This window comes from Cydia fagiglandana, chromosome 19, assembly GCF_963556715.1.
Source record: "Cydia fagiglandana chromosome 19, ilCydFagi1.1, whole genome shotgun sequence".
Lineage (NCBI taxonomy): Eukaryota > Metazoa > Arthropoda > Insecta > Lepidoptera > Tortricidae > Cydia > Cydia fagiglandana.
This window is the reverse complement of record NC_085950.1, coordinates 7,172,156-7,198,244: the sequence shown is the minus strand read 5'-3', so window position 1 is coordinate 7,198,244 and position 26,089 is coordinate 7,172,156. Positions and strand designations below refer to the sequence as shown.

Genomic DNA, 26,089 nt, shown 5'->3' with positions numbered 1-26,089 from the left:
TGAAGCCAATAGACGTACAATGGAACATACGTGGCGCATAATACAGCTTATCGCTGAACATGTTTACCGCTAAGCAGCTTTTATTACGCTGACTTTTAAGGGAGCACGAGTGAACTAATATGAAGCCAATAGACCTATAAATGAAACACATGTGGTGCATAATACAGCTTATAGCTGAACATGTTTACCGCTAATCAGCTTTTATTATTCTGACTTTTTAAGGAAGCACGAATGAACTATTATAAAGCCAATAGACGTATAATGGAACACATGGGGTGCATAATACTGCTTATCACTGAAGATGTTTACCGCTAAAGCAGCTTTTATTTCGCTGACTTATTAATAAGGGAGAACGAGTGAACTATTATGAAACCAATAGACGTATAATCAAACACGTGTGTCGCATAATATGGCTTAGCGCTGAACATGCTTACCGCTAAGCAGCCTATTATACTACCATTGAGACTGTGTGTATAGCGGCTGTTTAAACGTTCACAAGATACCTTATTACTGTTTAGAGGTTCACTAGTGTATCGAAATAACGACTTGGAGTTTATAGTGGTTCACTTAAGTATCTTTATCAGATATATAACAGTCGTATGCTGCATATTAGAATTTTAACGGTTCACGTTGCTTTTTAACATTGACCGCCATTTATTGTATATAACCTACAAAATTGAAATTACTTTTCCAACTTTTAAGGGCAACAATAACGTTTTGTGCATGAGTTCTTAACCTAAATCATTAGTTTAGCACTTCCTATAACGTATTATTGACTTTTTATCTCATAATTCTGTCCAAACCACTAAAATAGTTTTTACACAATAGCTTAATTATATCATTAATTTAAATAAATCCTGATTATTTTCGTGGCGCACTGAAATTTTCTTAGATAATGTATATATATAATGTCAATAAACTTGCATTCCCAAACATCTTTCGCGCATTCATATATAAAAGATCATGTACTAACATTTAACTAAACACTTTAACAAAATGACTTATACTTAGTGTCGTTGCGCTAAACGTTTTTGCTTCAATATAAATATGTTTTTTAAGGCAGAGGTGTAAAAGTATGTTAATAATTATCTTTTATTCAGCCCAACGTCAATCTTTCCCGGTATTAGGGCGCACATGTGACATATTAACTGAATAAAGGGTAACTGGTGGTCTCTTACCCAGTCAATATACACCTCTTATAACTCCTGTTACCCCTTATAATTCCATTAAATTGCTGCTACAATGCTCTTAAACAGCTATGTGAACTTAAGGCTGCATAATTTGTGCCCATTTAAGAGTTATAAAAGCTGAATAGACGATTATACAACTATTATGCAGCTTTTATATTCCAGCTTCAAGCGTATTCGTACTTCATTATGCGGCTGCTATACAGCTAATCTGTGCTACTTGGGTAGTACCTAGAGGTTAAAGAAATATTGCTTTCAAGCAGTCAGTCTCAGCGTTTTACAAGTATTCCATGCTATAAAATGTTTTCTTGAAAACATGTTTGGACACTCACATTACGTGCGTTTTGACTTTTTATCATATATATTATGTCGGCGGCCGATCGTAAGATCCGGCATATCGTGAAATTTCTAGGCATATCGTGAAACTTGAAAATTTTTGACTCGTTCCCTGAGTCGACGGAGCCCAGCCCCCTCCTATTTCTGGGCAGTTTGCCCTTCGGGCATCTGAAGCAACCTGACGAATCCTACCTATATAGGTATTGCTTTAATGTGACTATCGTCAAAACATTACACAGGAACATTACGATCTGCCTGATCTTACGATCGGCCGCCGACATTAAAGCAAAAGTCACGCGAGGATAATTCCACTATCCCAGAAGCAGACGTAATCAAGAAGCTATCGGCACTCACCTCCTTATCGTTCCCTAAAGCACTGACAAGTAACAACACGTTATCACCACACTGTTTACCGACGTGCGCACGAGTTGGCGGTTGGGGACGGAGTGGGGACGTGGTGGGGCATCGCAGAGCACACACGGTAGATAGAACACTCGAAAAATTCGACTTGCCTGGAGTTCAGGGGGCGAGAAACCTATCCTTACGAAATAATTGATGGAGATCTCCGGCCGGGGTAGATAGAGAGCTGCTTTTTTATGAAATCTTGGTAGACGGCAGGTTAAGTAAGATAGGTGAATGTGAAGCGCTAGATTTGACCAGTAAAGCCTGATAACAGTTTATTTGACCCTCGCCATTTTGCGGATTTTCAATGGTACTAATTTCTTTTACTGGCAACAAGTACTTACTCTTTGACAACGAACGTTGAATGTCACCGATGTAAACATATATTTTGATTTGAATATATTCGTAGATATTTTCTATTAAATATCTACGAATATATTCAAATATAAACGGTTTTATTACAAAAATGCCAAAAAAAAAATCCAAAATGCGAAAAAAATGGAGTGAATGCAATCAAATACTTACAGCTTAAAAAGACGAAGGATTACAGAGCATTCCAATAAACAATGTGTTAAAGTTGGTTGTTGACATGACCGCGGGATTGACATTTTATAGTGCGGTTGTATTGAACGGGTTAGCTGTTTGGTTTAATATTAAATATTTAGAATCAGATTTCGACGAATAGGAAATAGGGAATATTAGGCAAAGCTCTGCGTAGGTGGCACCTTTGTGGCATATACAGTAAACAAACCACATTGACAGATCACACGTCACGTCAATCACATGGCCTACTGCGAAACAAGAAAATCGAAATTTCGTTATCTAATCTCTCTATCACTCTTGCATATTCGAGCGATAAAGAGGCTGATAACTAAATTTCGATTTTCGCGTTTACCGGTAGGCCCTTGTTAACAAACCGCCTTGATGCATCAATGTCATATTTTATTGTCTGTGAAAACTTGTCAATAAACAGTTTAAGGCACAGTATGTATAAGTTAGTCTATGAATTTACTCGATAGTGCTGCACTCTGGCGGCAGAACATTGCAGTAATATCCCCTATTGAAAGAACCAAATTCTCTGTAAGCAATGTTTTGACATTATACGAGTATCAACATGAAGCCATTAGCCAATGCCCACTACCCCGACTATACATGATGTACGCACATTATTGCCATACGTAAGCTGTTTGCAGCGACACTATCTCAGGGTTAAATAAACTGTTGTCAGGCTATACAAAGTCGTCACTTTGTGTGTGTCATTAGTGTCATTATCATTATAAACGTCATATTTTCATAAATTTTAAATGCCATATAGAGTTAGCTTGGTTTATGCTCGATCCAATGCGTATCCATTAAGGCTCGCATAATGTGTCAGTTAGGCAGTGATAAAATTTGCCCATTTTTGGATGTCTGTAGGTATCTCAATAACCCTTTGAAATTTATAAAATTGGAGGTTCTAGGTACACTTTCGGGTCTAAATAAATGCACAAAAGGTCATGTGTCAAATGCGGTTTCTACAAAATTTTAGAGAACGGCATTCATAATTACAAAAGATACGTATACGTGAGAGCGAATTTTCGAAGTTTAAGACGCACGAATAAAAACACAAACACAAAGAAGTAAAAAATCGTCTCTACGTGGAGATCTTGAGTCCTAAATGCTTCAATGCAAAGTCTGCCGGAGGTAATCTATGTTTTAACGTCTTGAGTAATATTCTAACAACCAACCGAACCAAAACAGAGAACCATTATAAGTTTGATCCCCAATTATACATAAGTATTATGGATTTTAGGTCAACATTATATTGGTTCAAAAAATGAAATTTTCCTGCGTTTTAAAAGCGATATTAAGAACGATATTTCTGTATTTTTTATGACCTAGAGTTGATTCAAGAAAAGTCTGCAGCGAATTTGATAGCCCACGCATTGCAAGTGTTATTTATATGTCATAATTTCATAGAAGTTATGACGTTTAAATTAACACTTGTACTGCGTGCTGCGTCGGCTATCAAAATCTCTGCAGACTTTTCGTGGGCTAAATCTATAATTATTCTTATGAGTAGGAAATTAGTGGTGGAAGTGATTGCCGTGGCAAAAATGTTACATCTCGTGTGTTTACATTTTTATACGGTCAGCCTGGGAGAATTGCAACTATGGGGCAAATGCAACTACTCTAAAAATATAAGTGAGTGTAGATCAATGACATAGATAAGATATCTAGGGACTCGCCGTACGGGCACAGAATAAATAATAGTACTACCGTACAGAAAGGAAACTTCCTACAAAACCGAAGTTTGACAGCGGTTCAGGGTCGAATCATGCTATCCCTTTCTAATATATGACACTATCCCTTTCGGCTATTTAGGGTTGTCAAAATTCAAGTGATTATCTTATCTGTGGTCGTGCACGCAGAAGGAAGTCAAGTGGTGCCAACCCTAATAATTGCTCGGAGCAATGGTGAGCCGAGCGGAGCCGAGTTTGACCGATCTCAGGAGTTTCGCACCCCTGGTACGGGCAATAATGATGAAGCACGACGGGGGCCAGTACGGCGGTGTGACACCGCTACAACGCGATTGGTTGATGAGTTCGCAACACGCGCGCGATTGGTCGCAACTAGTTGGCTGAAATTCGTGAGTGACACCGCTGAATTAGTACCATTTTTAGTGCCCGTAAGGCCAGTCCCTAGATATATACGTCTAAATCCGAGCCAAAAACTTATTCATATAAACGTCACAATTTATCTCAATTTCAGGTTCAACTCAGTTTTACAATAACTCATTAAAACTGAATGAATCACTCTTCTCGTCATAAATCCATGAACAACATGAATCATTATTATTGTGTTATAAATGATCATATTTATCGACAGTAATTATGGATTAAAGTATATAACATATATGTCAGCGAATCTTATCAATGGGGGTAATCATTATTTGATTACAGGACGATAATAATGATAATAGAAGAAAATAAATCGTTTCAATAATAAAAATACATCCATAACGCCTGTAGATATTTATAAGCATGGGTTGAATGTTGTACGAAGAGATTATAGCTATGAGAAATAGCGTAGGCGCTACATAAAAACACTTCGAGTCAAATACCTAAAATAACAGTTTCCTAATCTTATTGTATAATATTGTATTGTATTGTTGTATGCTTGTATGAGAGAGGTACAAAAGTTACGGTGAGAACCAGATGCGAATATATTGACATTGTTAATATTCATAAAAGTGATTATTGTTCGAAATTAAACTTACGTGAGACATATTTTAAACTGTTTAGACGACAACAGTTGTGCAGCCGCCGCGAGCACTCAAGCCTGAGGAAGGACCCCCGACGGGCCCGAAACATGTCACCAATAGCGACTAAAAATTCAAGTGTGTGATACCGTTGTCGTCTAAACAGTGATTGTTGATAGCAAAGGGGTCATCCATTAATTACGTCACACCAATTTCTAGGTTTTTTGACCCCCCCCCCCCTCCTTGTCACACTTGGTCACATTTGGCAAACCCCTCCCCCCTAGTGTGACGTCACATTTTTTCTACGAAATCGCCAAATCGAATTAAGTAAGTACCTAAGTATTATTAATATTATATCAAGATATTTTTGACGATATAAATATTAGTAATTTTATAACCCAAAACTGCTTAGGAAAGAAAATTAAACGAATAAAAACGATTATCGTGTTAAAAACTTGTTGTTTAAATGTACAGCGAATAAAATAATTTAAATAAATTTTCGGTTACTGATGAAGTTAAAGTGACGTCACAAAGTTTGTGTCTCCCCCCTCCCCCATGTCACAATATGTCACATTTTCTTGACCCCCTCCCTCCCCCTAAACGTGTGATGTAATTAATGGATGACCCCAAACACCAGAGAATTTGGGACGGGTACCGGTACCGCCGTGACCGGGTGGTCTAGTGATCAGGACGTTAGCCGCGTAAGCTGAACGCGGGTTCGGTTCCGCCTCGCCACCGGTGGACTTGGGCCCTTTGTCTTTAGTGTATTTCATTTCATTTTATGATTACAATAAACTCACCATATTCCAGTTTCTAATACTAAGTCGACCGTCTCCGGTAGCTCTAACCGGAAACCTGGAAAGTAAATATGACATTTTTTGTACAATTATATAGTACCTACAATAATATGCAATTGCAAAAATTTCCTTTTTTTCATTTATCATAAAAAATAGGTAAGAATTTATATATTCATAACAATCATAACCGATTAATTTTGCTCCTATGTTATCACACATATTTAGTCAGTGGGCAAAGTTAAAAGACGTTGGGCAAAGTAACCCTCAAAAGATTAAAATTTAATTGAAATGGGGACTTTTTATAATATAATTAAATAATAAATGTAATGAAAGCTCACCATCTGAAATTATTCTTCTAATGACACTGGCCATGTCTTTGACCTCAGCCGCGTAAAAATTGTCTCCCGTGTACGGGGGTATACCTAAATCTGATGGACGGATGTAAGAAAAAATTGTAATATGATAACATTACTAGTAAACCAGTCAAATTCTTCTTCCTGGCGTTATCCCGTCATTTTGCCACGGCTCATGGGAGTCTGGGGTCCGCTTGACAACTAATCCCATGATTTGACGTAGGCACTAGTTTTTACGAAAGCCATCTGACCTTCCAACCCAGAGGGGAAACTAGGCTTTATTGGGATTAGTCCGGTTTCCTCACGATGTTTTCCTTCACCGAAAAGCGACTGGCAAATATCAAATGATATTTCGTAATAAGTTCCGAAAAACTCATTGGTAGGTACGAGCCGGGGTTTAAACCCGCGACCTCCGGATTGGAAGTCGCACGCTCTTACCGCTAGGCCACCAGCGCTTCGTAAGTAAACCAGTACTTAGTAAACCAGTCAAATTATTTTATGAAAATACTTTGGTTTATGTTATTTCACGTAGAAACACTAGGTACTATATAAACATTAAACGATTCATCATCATTGTCTGAGGCATTACAGCCGCGGGTGGGCCTTAGCCTGGTCAAGCAAGTCTCTCCAGTCCTAAACAAGACATTAAAAAACGAATGTATCGTCAAAATTATGTTTATCTTCTCATCATGATCGTCAAAAATACATTATTAATTTAAAATAATAACATTAAGAGTCCTTACTCCTACAGACGAGCGTATTTTGCAAAATGCTTCCTTTTTCATTCAAGATTACGACGTAACTATTAGTATTTATTCAAAAACTGATAACGTACTTAAATAATCATTTCTTAAACTAGGGGCTGCAAACGTTCTAATTTTCATTTTCTCTTTTTGAACCTAAAATAAATGAGTTTTCTTAGAAGTCTTTTTCAAAATTTGCTGTGAGAAGGGTCGTTTCGGCTATCAATTTTGCAGTAAACAAGAATCATTTGGTATATGAATGATTACAATTCAACTCATCATATGTTATACGAGGGGCTTACATGCTTGAAAATCGAACTTTCATTTAAAAAACATGATAAAATACCTTCCGAGTTTTCTTCATTTTTTTGGTGAAAACAGGGTTACATTACATTTTTTTATCGCTAATTGGACTTATATTTTGCCACAAAAAAAATCTTTTAACAAACTGTAACTTTATGTTTAGTCATTAAAAAAAAAATCATAACTATAGGACCTACCTTGCCGTAAATATATATTTTTTTAAAAGACCTATAAATCACGCTGCAGCGACGCCGCGCGCTCATTCTCCGCCGAGCGCGCTTAGGGAACGGACCTGCGCTCGATCGTCAGGCGCTCATTGCTTCGTAAACATTGAGCGAGTTCCGAGAACTGTTGTATACTATGATTAGAAAATCTTGATCCAAGGGAGAGTACATTTTTCACACCATATTAAATTTTAACAACCGACTCCCGCTTATGTGATAGATTTTCAGTGTTACTTGAATTCTGGTTAGGGTTTGCATTTTAATTATACCCGGACGACCTGGATGATGTCCAGGTTCTCTTGATGGAGTCAGGAATTGGCCACCGAACTCCTAATCTACTCATCTTAACTCCATCGTGTTTGGGCTCCATGGATTTGCCTTGACGAACACCACGGATCTAGATGAGGTCCAGGTTCTCATGATGGACTCAGGAGTTGGTCACCAGAACTCCTAATCTACTTATTATCACTCCATCGTGTTTGGGTTCATTAGATTTGCCCTGACGAGCATCATCTGTTTAGATGAGGTCCAGGGTCATGAGACCCTTCTGGTGACCAACTCCTGACTCCATGATGAGATGGTCACCAGAAGTCCTAATCTACTCATCATAAGTCCATCGTGTTTGGGCTCAATAGATTTGCCCCGACGAGCACCATTGATCTAGATGAAGTCCAGGTTCTCATGATGGAGTCAGGAGTTGGTCACCAGAAATCCTCATCTACTCATTATAACTCCATGGTGTTTGGGCTCATTATATTTGCCCTGACGAGCACCATCTATCTAGATGATGTCCAGAGTCACGAGCCCCTTCTGGTGACCAACTCCTGACTCCATTAATGAGATGGAGTTAGGAGTTGGACGCCAGAAGTCCTAATCTACTCATCATAACTCCATCGTGTTTGGGATCAATAGATTTGCCCCGACAAGCACCATCGATCTAGATGAAGCCCAGGTTCTCATGATGGAGTCAGGAGTTGGTCACCAGAACTCCGAATCTACTCATCATAACTCCATCGTATTTGGGCTCAATAGATTTGCCTTGACGAGTACTATCGATCTAGATGCGGTTGATAGATTATTAATATTATTTTATTTTATATACTTACAAATAAAGCTTCATTTGCTTCCTCCCTTTTCACATCCTTAAGGGATAATTTTTGAGATTAAAAGTTTGCTATGTTATTCCCCGGGACTCAAACTATCTCTGTACCTACCAAATATGAACTAAATTGAATATTTTAAACTTTCGCGTTTTGAACACATATTAACTCACATACCCGCGTTAGACCCGTCTATAATGTGGGTTTAACTAAATTGGTTCAGCAGTTTAAGTGTGAAGAGGAATTAAAAAAAGTATTTTTTTTCTTCATATTTTATGTGTTTTTACTTCGGAATGGTGACACCTGATGATGATGATGATAATGACAATGAATTCGGCACCCCCGATTTATACGAAAATGATACTAAACTTGGCCTAGTGGCTTAAATGATACAGATATCAAGATCAAGTTGTGAGCCCCGCCCCCCCCCCCCCCGCCCCCTCCGCCCCCTAAAAATTTACATCAAAAATCTGGGTGGCAGAGAGTTGTTACATTGTTAGTACTCTCAAATTTATTGTTTTTATACAGGGTGGCCAAAAAATAAGTGCTTTTCCGTTGCTAGCAAGAAAATGGTTGCTAAAAAATGTACCCTCCCATAGAAAATGGACTAGCCAAAATCTATGAAACAGTAATTTTTTTTTTGCGATTTCGGTGTAAGTCCCATACTAAAAGTTGCTCAGTATAATCACTAAAGCTCCCTGGCAACGGGAATGCCCTTATATTTGGGTACCCTGTATATGCATACAGGTATATATTAGGGTGTTGCTTATTTCGTCGAAATTAAAATTTTCTATGTCTCACTCCCTTAAATTGTTCTCTTTCACTAAAAAACAATTAGAATTTTTTATTTCGTTTTAGGGGTCGCTACTGAATTTAGAAAATTTGAATCCTTCATACATTATGATTTTTTTTTAATTTTTAGTTTTTAATTAGTGAGACAGTGAGTCAAAGTATATGGAAGCTATTTACATGTAATTCAATACTAGGTATAGTCAATATATTTTAATTTTTATTCCTATTTTAGGAGTGCGCACTGCTGAATGAATATTTAGAACGCCTAAAACACGCATAATAAGCTATAAAAAAATAGTGGTATTATTTTATGTTAAACTGCACATTAATACACCCTGATCCTGACCCGTTGATTCATATAAAAAAAAAACAAGAAAAAAGACTAAAAAAAATAATCTTGTATGGAGGGTGCAAATTTTCAAAATTCGGTAGCGACCCCTAAAACATAATTGAAAATTCTGAAAAAAATACACATTTGTTTTTTAGTGAAAGAGAACAATTTAAGGGGTTGAGACATAGAAAATTTCAATTTCGACGAAATAAGCAACACCGTATGTATACAGGGTGATTCATGAGACGTGAGCAGGACTAATCCTGCACACTCAGTAACTGATAATTGATCGATCACCGTCGTATTTAGGTGAAACAACGACACTTTTTCCTATTTTTATATTTTTGGTGAGGGCAAATTTAACTCTCTACAATCATGGTTACCCTACAATACCTAATTAATAAACATAAAACCTCTTTAACCGTAATGACAGTTTTTTGATTACGAAGAAAATAAACTGTCAAACTTGAGTGAGATACGATTTTTCAAAAGTAACCAGGCCGTGATGACATTTAATTTGACACAGAATATCGGTAGTTTAGTGTTCTAATTTTAGCATGTCTGTATATGTTATGCATGTCGTAAATAAATTTATTAATTTTTTTTTCAACACTAGTAGAAAATTAACGTTAATCTCACTAATAGTGATACGAAACAGTTGCTTATAATTTACAAAATGCGCAGTGTTAGTCCTGCTCACGTCTCCTGAATCACCCTGTATATACTATAATTTAGTATAATATTATCTTTCAAACATTTAATTATTCAACTTCCTTGGTGAACTGACTTGAATAGTTCCTTGACTTCATGGATGAACTTGTCGCAATAATTCCATGACATAGGTAAACAATCATTATTATTTATTCGTCGTTGGTTATATATTTTCTCAACACATACACTCTATTCACTACTATCATGCTTATAAAAGAGTGCCAATATAACGTTAAAATAAATTTACTTGCAAATTAAATTGAAAAGTATCAATATTATTCTCGTCTGCGTTGAAACGCGCATAGCTTTGCCGGCGCTCGCGTATCAAGCGCCAGCGCCATCTATCGAGTGTTATTTCGCAAAATCGGCGAACGCTCTAAGGAATAAGGGCTCTTAATTGTGTCTCCCAATAAGGGTTTCCGCGATCAAGTTTTTCACTAGATGACAGCACCGTGGTGAGAGGTCTATTACCTGTCATAATCCACCAATCATGTTTAACCATGTTTTTTTTATTAGTGAATTTTGACAGCAGCTGTAAAAAACCGGGCAAGTGCGAGTCGGACTCGCGCCCGAAGGGTTCCGTACCATAATGCAAAAAAAAAAACGGAAAAAAGCAAAAATAAAACGGTCACCCATCCAAGTACTGACCACGACCGACGTTGCTTAACTTTGGTCAAAAATCACGTTTGTTGTATGTATGGTATGGGAGCCCCATTTAAATCTTTATTTTATTCTGTTTTTAGTATTTGTCGTTATAGCGGCAACAGAAATACATTGTGAAAATTTCAACTGTCTAGCTATCACGTTCATACAGCCTGGTCGCAAACAGACGGACGGACGGACAGCGAAGTCTTAGTAATAGGGTTCCGTTTTACCCTTTGGGTACGGAACCTTAAAAAGGCCTCTCGTCACGGTGCTGCCATCTAGTGAAAATCTCGATCGCGGATCTCATTCATGAACATTTGGTAAAGGATACAAGTAAGCATGTCTTGTAGGGCCGTGGGCTCGGGCGGCGGGACGGCGCGCAGCGCGTACGCGCGCATGAACTCCTTGCGCAGGTCGTGGAAACGCGCGTAATACGCGGGCAGCGTTAACTCCTTACTGCACGCTTCCGGGTGGAGACATTGTCTGGAATGATAGAGGGTATTATTAGTATCGTAAAATTATAACTTTGCCCTTTCACGTAACTTTGCCCACCTCGTCACAGTTCAGTAAAGGCGAAATAACTTAGAAGTAGTTACAGATCAGAAAGTGTACTTTTTACGGTACACAGAATTATACAAAATTAACATATGGCCCAGTATTAATTGCTTTCTCTCAATAGCCTAGTTCATTCTAGATTCCATCAACTCCCAATAGTCCAAACCCTTGCAAATGCTGCCTCTGCGTGCCGCACATGACACGGGATATATCAATTCAAACTGTTAAAACTGTTAAAAGGACCTCTACGGCCTCCGCGTTTTCCCAGAGATAAGATCTAGCTAAATCGATTTTTCGACCCCTAAGACCCCTATATAGCAAATTTCATCGAAATCGTTAGAGCCGTTTCCGAGATCCCCGAAATGTATATAAATAAGTATTGCTTCGTTTAGGTGACAAGACTAAGAATGACGATCAACAAAACATTACAAATCCGGTTCAAAATTTCCCAAATGAGTTCACTTATCTAAGTATTGAACATCAATTGTCGATAAGGTCGATTTCCATTCCAATTTTTATGGCAATATCGTCCTTTTGACTGCTGTCAATAAGTGCCGTTTTGCTGAATTGCACATTTAATAGGGTATTTGACTACTAGTCAAATCAGTTTCTTTTTTCGAACTCTCAAATCGATTTTGCTAAGGTGTATTCGGGTAATACCCAATGTCGGATAATTCCGAAATTCAGATGAAAGTCACCCATAATTCCATCATAATAAAAGTCTCTTTTCGGAATTATCCGACAGTTTTCGACATTCGGAATTACCCGAGTAAACCTTACTATGGAATTTATATGAAACACTAGCATGTGACGTCACAATCAAATTACCTACTCTTTATAGTTTTATAGAGATTTTAAAATAGAAATTGAGGCTTAAAGTAACTTCTGTCAACTTCTGTCTTTGTTTCTCTATTAATCTTCTGGTGCTTTATTTCATGCATGGTGTAAAATAATTTATTTTAAACACAGTCAAACACCCAATTGGCTACTTACTATACTTCGTTTTTTTTAGCATTAGAAATTAGGTAAACAATCTTGATGTGTCTTTTAATTGAAAAACACATTTTAAAAATAAGTTACGGCAAATATGTAACAATTATGAATCTAATACGATCATTTATATTCTTCTGCTTTCATAAGTAATAGTTTTATATTTTTATAAAGCGTTTTTCAATTAAAAGACATGTCAAGATCGCTTACCTTCTTGCAAGTTCTTTCTAATGCTAAAAAAAACGAACTATAGTCAAATCAGCTTCTTTTTTAGAACTGTCAAAACTATTTTCTAATATGGAATTTATATGAAACCTTGTGTAGTGACGTCACAGTCAACTCACCTACTTTTTATATTTTAATCCGATTTATTAAATATAAATTATGTTTAAAAATAACAGCTATCTATGTTTTTCTAATAATTATCTGGTGCTTTATTTCGTGCACGGTGTGAAATAATTTATATTGAGTATAGGATAATACTCAATTGCTTTGTGTATTTAAATGGCTCCAGGTTACCCGTGACCTCTGGCGCAGGAAGCGAGACGCTTCCATTTTAATGCGTGAATGACATTAGTTTCAGGTGCGACTCCATTGAACTTTGAGGGCCTACCGCGAACCACGTTCCACCTGTTTCCTTTCTATCGCACTTGTAAATTTGTACGCAAGTGTGACAGGGAGGCAAAACGTCAAACGTGGTTCACGGTAGGCCCGCTGATGACGTGTCGTTCGAAACGAAAACGGTTAAGCAGTTTAAACATAATAGGGTATTTGACTGTATTTAAAATAAATTATTCTACATCGTGCAAGAAATAAAGCACCAGAAGATTAATAGAGGAACATAGACAGCATTTACATTTAGTTAGACACAATTTCTATTTTAAAACCCGTATAAAACTATAAAGAGTAGGTAATTTGATTGTGACGCCACATGCTAGTGTTTCATATAAATTCCATAGTAGAGTTAGACCGTAAAAAGTCTGCAGCGATTTTGATAGCCCACGCAGTGCAAGTGTCATTTTAAACGTCAAACTTCTATGAAATTATGACGTAAAAATAACACTTGCACTGCGTGGGCTATCAAATCCGCTGCAGACTGCAGAAAATCGTTTAGACAGTTCGAAAAAAGAAACTGATTTGACTAGTAGTCAAAAACCCTATACTCGCGTTCTATGTTTATCCAAGTAATATGTGTATATGTGTAATATGTGTAATAGTAATATATGGGAGACCGAGCTTGCTCCTAAAACATATCAAAACTTGTATGTGCGTTTTCCCAGAGATAAGAGCTAGCTAGATCAATTTTTCGGCCCCGAAAACCCCCATATACCAAATTTCATCGAAATCGTTAGAGCCGTTTCCGAGATCTCCAAAAAATAAAATATATACAAGAATTGCTCGTTTAAAGGTAAGTATAAGATAAGATATTTCGGTTTAAAGACATTTTTTTTTGTCATTGGTACTAACTCTCAAATTATAACATTGCCCACTTAACAGACGTAAAATGTTATAAAACATAGTGTAACGAGGATATATTTTGGAATGCAATTTTTGTAATAGATATTCTTTTTACTTATATTCATGTTACAAATGCTACTACGGAATTATCCTATTTTGTGACTTTTTCTCCAGCTGGCAGTCAACACAGTGGGCAAAGTTGAAAGTTGGCCCATACTTTTTTTGTGGTCATCGAAAATTGTGCAAATTAAACAATCATCACGTGCGAGTTCTAAAAATAAATTACTACCTAAATACATGTCTCATTAATGCAGTAAATTTATTTTGTATGTTTACAAAGCTAATATTAAGCTAAATTTATATGTTTGCGACAGAATAGATACAATTCAGAAACATCCGGTATGTTTTGTATCTAGTAAATCTGTAATCTAGCGATAGATAATTTCGATATGGTATACAATAGCGTCGTTCAATTTTAATGACGTTTGGATGACAATATCACTAATGACAATAGTATTGAAGTTTAAAAATAGACTTGATAGTGGAATCGCGGCATATATTCATATTCTATTGTTGGAATGTTTATTTACATACAGGCGCGGATCCAGCCCTCAAAAAGGGTTGTGGTCACAGCCACTCCAAAAACAGCCAAGTGCGAGTCGAGGGTACCTGATGATCCCCGACCAATAAATTCGCAGAGGGATCGCAAGCGATTTATTTCAGTCTACTTATACACACTTAGATAGATTACTACGCTAAAAAGCTAAAAACTAAGCTAGAAATAATTGCCCCTGTTAGTAAATATATAATTCTTGCAAATAATTAGGGCTCTGTATTCAGCTGGGGTACCTAGCCTAATAATTCTCCGACCAATTTTTAGCAAATTGTCGATTCGCTTACAACGTTTCGCCGAAAATGGTTTCGCAGAGTCAATTATTCGTAGATGTAACTTTTGGTCGACTAACTTTTGGTAGACTCTTGATTCACATATCATTCAGATCGCTTCTGTGTACTTAAATTAGCAAACCAATTTGGTAGAGTAATCTTTTCATCAAGCAACCTTCAGTCGAGTAACGTTATACATATAACTTTTTTTAAAGTTTTTGTCAAGTGGCACTCGATCACACTACATATAAGTATTGTGGACGGTTTTGCCTGTAGACACTGCCGGTATTTAAAGAACTACTAACGATAGATAGACTACCATCGTGAACTTAAAAAAATGCATTTGCTTATGACTCCTCTACACGATGGGCCAACGCCGGCCACTACAAGGGACGCAGCCAGGGCCGGATTAAGCATGTGGCCCTAGGCAGTGCGAGGCACGGGGCCCCTTACAGTCAATTCTGCACACACAATATTCAGTACAGGGTAATAAGTTTGCGTTTTTAATTTATATACAATCGCAGAGCAAGTGTTATTTTAATCTTCAAAACTTCTATGAAATTATGACTTATAATTAGCACTTGCACTGCGTATGCCTATCAAAATCATTGCAGACTTTTCTTGGTCTTACTCTATTCATTTACTAGTCAAGCTAATATGTAGATACAGGGTCATCTAAAGAATCAAAAAAGAAACGCGAGCGCAGCGAGCGCGAAATTTTCTGTTAACAATATCGCAAATTGTGAAAATAGGCCCTTTTTGCGATATTGTTAACAAAAAATTGTGAATTTTTTGTTAACAATATCGCAAAAAGGCCGGGTATCAATCTTCATCTGGGCCTAAAACTCCGAAGTGAAGCGAAGTTAGGACACCCTGACTAACGAAAAATCAAGCTTTATTTGTCTAAAGCTTTGCATACTAAACGATGATTTCGAGGTCTTTGTAGACCCTGGAGACAATATCAAGTCCATAATAATTGCTGAAAAGTTGCACCAAAAATATTGTCCATAGGTACAAACCCTGCCTATGCAAACAGTAGTTGTACCTATGGACAAAAATATAAATTTTAACATTTATATTTTATGTCTATGGTTCCTATTAAGCTAACGTGGGAAAACTAGTCTGCAATTATAGACTATATAATAATTATTCAAAAGAAATAAATAAGTTTATGACATTGTCAATAGTTTATGATTTATGAACAAAATAAGGCCAAAATCTGGAAAATGTCTACATGTAGAGCACATGCCCCTACACTTAAGTAGTCGGAATTTTACCAAAAATGGCATGCGATTTTTTGTAAGGTCTATGGAGCCCTTTCCATGCCCATATAGACCTGCGCTCTAAAACTCCTATGACAGTCAAAGTCATTTAAAAGCTGGCATGGCACGTTTAAAATTTAAATTTAAGACTCCATAAGTTAACAATTTAAAAAAAATGCTGTTTATATTCTGTATCACTAATAATTTGAGTTGAAGGTACCTACCGTGTTTCAGCCAATGGAATTTACTCGGGCAATTTTAACTTTTACCAAACTCAACGATCATTCTACGATAAGTAAATCTGCTTACCTATCGATCAACTGACTACCTACTCTGCGTATTTATATTTACCTAATGAAATTCTATCAAATGTTCCTCTGCCAAAGCGTCTGCGAAACAAAAATCGGCGTAATTCGACTCGGGGAAACAATCGGGCACCCTATTAGGGTTGTGGGCATGCCCACCGTGCCCACAACGGTGGATCCGCGCCTGTTTACATACCAAAAAAGGCAAAGATATGGATCAAACGGAAGAGGATAATACGTATTAAAATTAGAACGTAATCTATACTTAAGAGCACTGAAATTGTTTGTTTTGTCTATACTAAAACAAAGCGATCCAATATTTCTATTATACGTCTACTCCAGGTAGGGTTGCCATACGTCCGGATTTGTCCGGACATGTCCGGATTTTTGACCCTTTTTCCGGATTGCGGCCGGACTTGACATGTGTCCGGATTTTTGACCCTTTGTCCAGATTGCGGCCGGACTTGACATGTGCCCGGATTTTTAGGAATGACCTTATAAAATAAAATGCGCGCCCGAGGAGGGGGCTACGGGATCGGGTGAAGGGAAAGGGAAAAGTAGATCCACGATACAGTACACCGCAGAGAGCAGCGCGCCGCCGGGGCGTCGTACAAGCTACGCCAAATCTCTGATACAAGAAATGTCCGGATTTTTAGGGTGATGTCCGGATTTTTATCAGGACATTTAATTCTTCCATATGGCAACCCTAACTCCAGGGATGTTGCGAATATTCTCATTAGCATCCACAACCGCGGAACTTTCGCATTTTTTTCAATATCCGCATCTGCAATATCTGCATCCGCATAAAATCAATGCGGAGCTTAATGCGGATGTGTTCGACATCCGGTACAGGAACGTCTTAGCGTCGGTGTAAGTGCTAGGTAATTTCATCATTATACCTATAATGGCTTGAAAAAGTGAAAATGATAGGCGACGATTATCAGACATCGTAACTTTTATAGCAATTTTAGTACAGCTCTATAGAAATATATTTCAGAAATCTAAATAAAATACGTCTAGTGATTATTAGTAAATAATACTTATAAAGAGTTAGACTAAGAAAAGTCTGCAGCGATTTTGAAAACCCACGCAGTGCAAGCTTAAACGTCAAACTTCTATGAAATTATGACGTATAAATCACTGCGTGGCTATCCAATTCGCTGCCGACTTTTCTTGGTCTAACTGTATACACACCTAAGTGGAGGTTGTCCGTCTGTGACTAGCCTGAAGAGGGGGGAGTGGGGGTCCACTTGTAGCGAGCGCGCAAACTCGTCGAACTGAAACATGATCAAAACACACTTGTAAGCATATGGGAAAAAAACAAAGCTGGGCAAGTGGGCAAAGTTATGTAAGATTAATTAGGTAGGTATAGGTAGTTACAAAAATAAATTGTAAGTACCTAATACCTATAGGTACCTAACAAAATAACGCGCGTTATTAGGCAAAGTCTGTAATTTATAAATTTATAAAACAATAGCCCATTCAGCAGAAAAAAAAAGTATAATGTTGAAGGTTTCCGAATAGTAGGAAACTAATATTAATAACTACAAAAAAGTTAATTATGTAATAAAACGCCCGTTTCTAGTGTGGCAAATACTGGTCAATAATACTGATAATATCGTTATAACTTTAGTTTAAGATTAGTATAACATAATTAAGTTTTAATTTTAACGTTTAGTTTTTTTTTTCATTTTGTGAAAACATAGATAATATAACGATCATAATATAAATTCGTATAGATTAGTGTAAAATAATTTATACTGTAATTTCATATTATGAAATAAATAATTCTAAATCTATGCTTTGCTACTGACGATGACGTCTGTAACGTCACGTTAATACAAATGTGCTTAAACTTTTAAATGGGAAGTATTTGTTTTATTGCAGAGTTGCCATTTAATGGGCAAATTTGTACAATTATGATACTACTCTTTGCAATTTTGATAGGTTACTTTAATTTCAAAATAACACCTTCCACTCGGACACATATTAGTGTGGTAAATAATACTGGTAATATCGTTGTGAAAACATATACATACATAATATAGGCAGACATTGCTACAGACGATGCCGTCTGTAACGTCATTAAATTAAAACTTTTAAATGGGAAGTATTTGTTCTATGACATAGTTGCTATTTAATGGGCAAAGTTGTAATTTCAAAATAACACTTTCCAATCGGACACATTATGATGAGATTACGTAAGTAAACAGGTTATGGTGTACATTAATTACAAATTCTAATTATTAAGATGTGAGAATAGATTATTTCCATGCACTGATTGCGATAAATAGGTATACTGCCCGATTCGAGCTTTAAGATACGTCAATGAATAGATCTAGAAACGATGAATCAGATGTGTCAGTGACAAAAGTGACGTTATTGTTTGAAGAAACGTCACTTTTGACACTGACACATCTAATCCATATCGTTTCTAGATCTATTAACTGACGTATCTTAAAGTTCGAATACGTAGTAAGATACGTCAATGAATAGATCTAGAAACGATATGGATTAGATTAGATGTGTCAGTGTCAAACAAGTGTCAAAATATTCAAATTTTGTGTTTATTTCAAGTAGAAACACACGATAACCTCCGGTAATAACAATTTTATTTAACAATTATATTTTATTGCAATATCGGTTTCTATATTTAGAATTCATGTAGAATTCATACAAATACAAACGTGCCTAAAAACATACGGCATTCTTACGTAATGCCCACGCAGTCGACGCGCAATGACGCCATTCCGTTGCCATGGCAAACAAAACCATAGTTTAATTATAAATACCAGTATATTGACACTGACAGCAACGTTTAGCTGTTTGTTATCGTAAAACTTCCCAGCTATGGTACAAAATTAACTTGCATAAGTACCTACGTTCGTTTAGGTGGGACTATCATTTAAATCTAATAGTTCTATGGCTAAACATTATTACAAATGGAAAAAAAACGCAGACAAATCCCAAGAGAATGTTTACACTATACACCTTTTATCACAGAAAAAATAGTACATTTCGATGCTAGTGCGGAAGGTATGTCATTACTTCACGAGTACCGAGATATCTTGCCACGAGCCGCAGGCGAGTGGCAAGACTCGGGACGAGTGAAGAATGACATTTCCGCACGTGTATCGAACGACGTTTTTTAATACAGTTGCGAAAAAATAAGAAAAACATTGTTAATCGTACACTAAACAAAAGTGGTAACAGTGACAGCTCGGTTAAACGTCGCCTTTAAGTATATTATATCTATGGGCGTTTGGCAGCTATTCCGTTCCATTCAGTCAACTTATTAAGAACGGAATTTTCAATATTGAATATTAAAAACTAAACGTCTTATAATGATGAAGAGGTAAGTAATTAAATATGAAATATGTAATATTTTTCGTATTCTTACATTAACGGTAGGTTTTTATGCTGATTACGACGTTTAAAGGAAACTAATATTAACACTCATCAATAAGTAGTCGTGAATTGGAACAAGTATAAATTTAAAAAAATTGGAAAAGTAAAAAGCACTAGTTCGAGATAACCAACTTTCCGCACGCTAAACAGCTACGTAAAGTAGCACTTTTTGAGCAACTGTATTAAAAAATATTTTTATTTTTTTGGTGTTCAAACAATATAAATATCAAATATGTATATCATTTGATATTTACCAGTCGCTTTTCGGTGAAGGAAAACATCGTGAGGAAACCGGGCTAATCCCAATAAGGCCTAGTTTACCCTTTGGGTTGGAAGGTCAGATGGCAGTCGCTTTCGTAAAAACTAGTGCCTACGTCAAATCATGGGATAAGTTGCCAAGCGGACCCCAGGCTCTCATGAGCGGTGGCGAAATGCCGGGATAACGCGAGGAAGAAGAAGAAGAAGAAACGATATAAATAATGATTTAAAAAAGTTACGCATGAGGCTAATTGCCGTCATTAACGAAAGTGGGGCATGGCTGGATGTCATAGTTGTCATAGACTATTTTGTCACACTGTGTCTATCAAAATGGCTTTACACTCCTCAGAAAAATCTTGTTGAACTATCTCATCATGTATCATGAAGTAACTGTAATAAAAATTATAAGCGCTTACACCTCTCCTCCTAACGTAGGAAAGGAACCGAATTAAGACCTGTGCACACCGCCTTGCGTGTGCGTGACGTGCACATGCGCGTGCTCTAAAATGTTGGAGCTGCACACGCACACGTCACGCAAGTGGTGTGCCGTCTCTCGTAAGGCTATGTATACTACAGCGCCGCACGCACACGCAGCCGGTGTGCACAGGCCTAGGATGACTCACGTTAGACCGGGCCATGTCCGGGCCGGCGCTTCCGGCGCATCGTTTTCTCAAGCATCACCTGATCACCTGTCACGTCATAGAAAAGCAAGCGCCGGAAGCTCCGGCCCGGACACGGCCCGGACTAATGTGAGTCATCCTTTAAGCGTCAGGCGTAGAGTTAATGTACCGTTTATAATAATGTTACCGTATAATGCGTGGCGTTATGGGTACAAAAAATAACCACCAAAAAACGTAAGCAAATATTGTTTACAATTACCAAGAGTTGTTTATATGCTAATGTTATTGTTTATAGTAACAGTAATTAACAGAGCTCGGATAGGGTGAGCTATTTGCCTTATAATTTGACATGTCTTATGTCATATATAAGGCAAATAGCTCACCCTATCCGAGCTCTGGTAATTAACGAATTGTTAGTTTTTAGAACATTCAATGGCCACGAACTAATCGTTTTATGCTTTATCTAATCGTTGCATGCATTTCCTAGTTTTTATTTAATTTAATTTTATTGACCGAATTTCCCACTAGATGTCGCTGTGTTATGTATACATTTGATGTGCCCCTCCCCCGCAAAAAACAGCAGACTATTTTGTACCGAAAATTTTAGACATGGCGTCTCCGTTGTTAATTACTCCGAGTTATGGGTCCGTAACCATATACTTGTTTTATTTAGGCTGCCCGTTACACAACACAGCGACATCTAGTGGGAATTTCGGTCAATAAAATTAAATTAAATAAAAACTAGGAAATGCACAGATAAACGTCAGTCCATACATATGGTTGACATGTGGTTGACCATTGGCCGCCTATTTTCGACAGAGGGGAACGCCTGTTAATGGCGGCTCCATTGTTAATTACTCCGAGACCCATAACGATTACGTATCTAACCTTCATGCAAAAACGCATTCCTCCTTCTTCTCTCACACGTACCAACTAGAAAGAGACGACAGCATCACAGCTTACGGTATTACGCTACATTATTATACACGTGTCTATCCATTGACAGTTGAAAAACAGCAATGGCGGCCAGTGAACCCTTGCGCAAAGCCTAACAGCTGAATGTCGACCTTAACCCCTTACAATAAGGTTTAACCGCGGTCAGCGATTTGTACCATAGTACAGTTACCGGGAACAGCGACCCAATGTCGACCTTAACCCCTTAGAATAAGGTTTAACCACGGTCAATGATTTGTACCATGGTACAGTTACCGGGAACAGGTTCCTTTTCAGCCAAAACGCCTGTTGAGCGAAAAACAACCGTGTAGCTGTAGAAATAAGGTTAGGATTTGGGTGAAGGTTGTTGGCGTTTTTATTCTGGTTAAATTATCGGGAATCGAAATGGTGAGAGTTTCGGTCAAGTCGCAACGCAACTTTTTAAAGTACCTACATAATTATCTTGATTTATTCACTAACTAGTAAACCACCGATATCGGTATCGGTAATATCGGTATCGCCGATTATTTAGGTACTTCAAAAACCGGGCAAGTGCGAGTCGGACTCGCGCACGAAGGGTTCCGTACCATAAAGCAAAAAAAAAACGGAAAAAAATGCAAAAAGAAAACGGTCACCCATCCAAGTACTGACCACGCCCGACATTGCTTAACTTTGGTCAAAAATCACGTTTGCTGTATGGGAGCCCCACTTAAATCTTTATTTTATTCAGTTTTTAGTATTTGTTGTTATAGCGGCAACAGAAATACATCATCTGTGAAAATTTCAACTGTCTAGCTATCACGGTTCGTGAGATACAGCCTGGTGACAGACAGACGGACAGACGGACGGACGGACGGACCGACGGACAGCGAAGTCTTAGTAATAGGGTCCCGTTTTACCCTTTGGGTACGGAACCCTAAAAATCGGTATCGTTATCGTATCCGCAAAAATGATACACCCAGGTACAGTCAGATGTTACTCTTCGAAGGCTGCAAAAATATGTGACACGCTCTTATGGCTCTACAAATAAGATCGTGTCAGATATTTATGCGGCCTTCGTTGTGTACATATTGCAGGTGACTGTACCTATAAACTAAAAGATTATATCTTGGACTAGTTTTATAGTTAAGTGTCTTAATTAATGTAGGTTAATGATATTATAGCTGATTAAGTCAGTCTCTGACATTTATCTCAGCTTATATCTTTAATACTACCTAGTAATAAAATAATGAAACAAGTTACCTACATAAATATAATAAGAATCATAAAATTACTTTATGATAATAATTCGTCACTACTTTGAAAAAAACTCGTACCTATCTTATTCTGTCAATAAAAAGAAAAATGTGGTAACTAAGGGGTCATCCATTAATTACGTCACACGAATTTCTAGGTCGTTTGACCCCTCCCCCCCTCCTTGTCACACTTGGTCACATTTGGCAAACCCCTCCCCCCTAGTGTGACGTCACATTTTTTCTACGAAATCGCCAAATCGAATTAAGTAAGTACCTAAGTATTATTAATATTTTATCAAAATATTTTTGACGATATAAATATTAGTAATTTTATAACCCAAAACTGCTTAGGAAAGAAAATTAAACGAATGAAAACGATTATCGTTTTAAAAACTTGTTATTTAAATGTACAGCGAATAAAATAATTTAAATAAATTTTCGGTTACTGATGAAGTTAAAGTGACGTCACAAAGTTTGTGTCTCCCCCCTACCCCATGTCACAATATGTCACATTTTCTTGACCCCCTCCCTCCCCCTAAACGTGTGCTGTAATTAATGGATGACCCCTAATGTATGGGATGCGTACAGAGTTCCTGCGTTTTAACTCTGGGTAGCAGTGCGAGATACGAGAATTTTTCAAAGTAGTGACGAATTATTAGTAGCCCTAGCACAAGTCGACACTTGACGTTTTCATTAGCGCCTGCGTAGGTAGGTATTAAAACTCTACAACTGTACGGCTACCATCAGTTTGGCATTGACATAAACGCTATCGTGAACGTAGTTTACTTTCTATATATCTCTTTCGCACTAATATGTCAGTACGAGCGAGATCAGTGTTGCCAACTTGGCATAAATGATGCCAGACCTGGCAAATTTTCACTCGCTTTGGCACCAAAATTTTCCATTTAGCATCTGGCATATTTTTTAGCATAATTTAGTCTAAGCCAAGTTTGCACCGACTTGGCAGCAACAATATGCACCATCGCCTTATGTGGTTCACATTTTCATATGAATTTTTACTTTAGTGGACGGATGGACGTCGACGGACTATATAAAGTTGGTCAAGCAGATCTTGTCAGTAGAAGAAGGCGGCAAATATGAAAAATGTATGTGTTTTAAGTGTCTAATTTCAAGTGATATTTTAGCATTTTTTTAGCATAGGTATTTCAAAAAACTTTGGCATAATTTTGGTATAATCTAGACATTAGTCTAGCATTTTTTCAAAATCCGAGTTAGCAACACTGAGCGAGATGCATAGAAAGTAAATTACGTTCACGATGATGAATGCCAAACTGATGGTAGCCGTAATCTATTGATGCGTTCGTTAGAGGGCCATGCGATCGAGTTCACGCAGACGCTACTTGCAAATAGGGTTGCCAGATCGAAAGGCGCTATTATCGGGAAACATGAGAAATTTTTCGGGATTTTGGGACTTAAGTCGGGAAAAATAAAAACATTCAAATTAAAGTAATTGTATTAAAAACAACGATATTTTACATTATTGGCACTACGTCAGCTCACTCGCTCGACGACAGTTCGGAGCTTGAAATTATTGTTTTAAAACGTGAAGCTGTTTTTCGGGACAGTTTACACTTTGTCGGGAATCGGGAACACATGCTAAAAATCGGGAGAATCCCGCCAAATTCCGACCATCTGGCAACCCTACTTGCAAACCACGTTCGTACATTTCCGTTAAAATACGATGGAAAACAATTATGCATTATATCTATAACAAGTAATGATTAAAGATTAAATAAGTTTTTGGCAAAAAAATAATTTATGGTACAAGCTTTTATCGCTGACTGTACTTTTCTTTCCACAGGCAACTAATGCTCTACTCATCGAGACAATTCTAAAAACCCCAAACACAATTAATTAGGTTTCGTTGTTTTATCACATAGTTCCTATGTCCACCTCCGGTCTCCATCATCAGATCAGCTCGATGACACCATAATATTGCATTGTCACCCGACTTACGTATGTATGCAAAATTTCAGCTCAATCGGAAACCGGGAAGTGGTTCAAAGTTAACGTGCAAGATTTGATTACACACAGACAGACAACGGTCAGGTGAAACTAAATAAAAGCTTGTAACATTTATTTACAAACAAGATATATACCTACAGTGGTATTACTAAAAGAAATTAATAACTAGCTTAAATCTAAAATAGGCCCTTAAGGCATTGTACCAAGGATGATGGCGGCATTTCCTCGCTGTATCGCAATGCTGATTCGTTGTGCGAGGTAGCCGCCAGCTCTTCGGTCACCAATTAAAGAGTATTTATTGGCAATAATAATTATTATAATTATGCCTGTTAATACGAACAATAGGACGAACACGATTCACATTGTAAAATAGTATATTATCTGTAATACAATAGCTTATAGGATGAGGAAGCTGGTAAAATTACATAAAAATTACAAATGATTTGATGTACAATCTATTGATATTAGACATGATTGAAGTCATTAGATGCATAATATTCTCTCATGCTCAAGTACTTTTCATAATTAAAGCAGATGTTATCATTATTGTCATCATTAACATTCTTTAACATTAATTCAAAGGTCTTCCTGCATTGCTAGATTTGCTATAAAGTGTCATTCTATCGGACTTGCTATGTAAACAAACCGCCATATTGAAATTGTCTCTGAATGATGAATTTAAAAGCCTGACAACAGTTTATTTAACCCTGAGATAGTGTCGCTGCAAACAGCTTACGTATGGCAATAATGTGCGTAAGTCATGTATAGTCGGGGTAGTGGGCATTGGCTTCATGTTGATACTCGTATAATGTCAAAACATTGCTTACAGAGAATTCGGTTCTTTCAATTTCAATGTTGTGTCGCTTTCAGGACCACCAACCTCGATTATAAAACGTTCAGTCTCCAATTCGATTATAGGATTTTTATCGTCGATCTACATAAACCTAAAATGAAATATTAAAGTTTAAACCAAACAACAAACAACTAACCAGTTCAATAAAACCACACTATAAAATGTCAACACCGGTC

The 26,089-nt window shown here is 37.2% G+C and overlaps 1 protein-coding gene across 3 annotated transcripts in view; it reads right to left on the bottom strand.

The window, feature by feature from the left end:
- The window catches only part of LOC134673980 (RNA-binding protein fusilli), a 133,455-nt gene that overhangs the window by 41,189 nt on the left and 66,177 nt on the right, over positions 1-26,089 (bottom strand). For all 3 annotated transcript variants that reach the window (XM_063532023.1, XM_063532024.1, XM_063532025.1), the window contains exons 3-6: positions 17,815-17,897; positions 11,497-11,648; positions 6,302-6,391; positions 5,967-6,021 (exon numbers count right to left, since the gene is read on the bottom strand). In XM_063532023.1, coding sequence (XP_063388093.1) covers positions 5,967-6,021; positions 6,302-6,391; positions 11,497-11,648; positions 17,815-17,897 — 380 coding nt within the window. The remainder of the gene's footprint in view (positions 1-5,966; positions 6,022-6,301; positions 6,392-11,496; positions 11,649-17,814; positions 17,898-26,089) is intronic.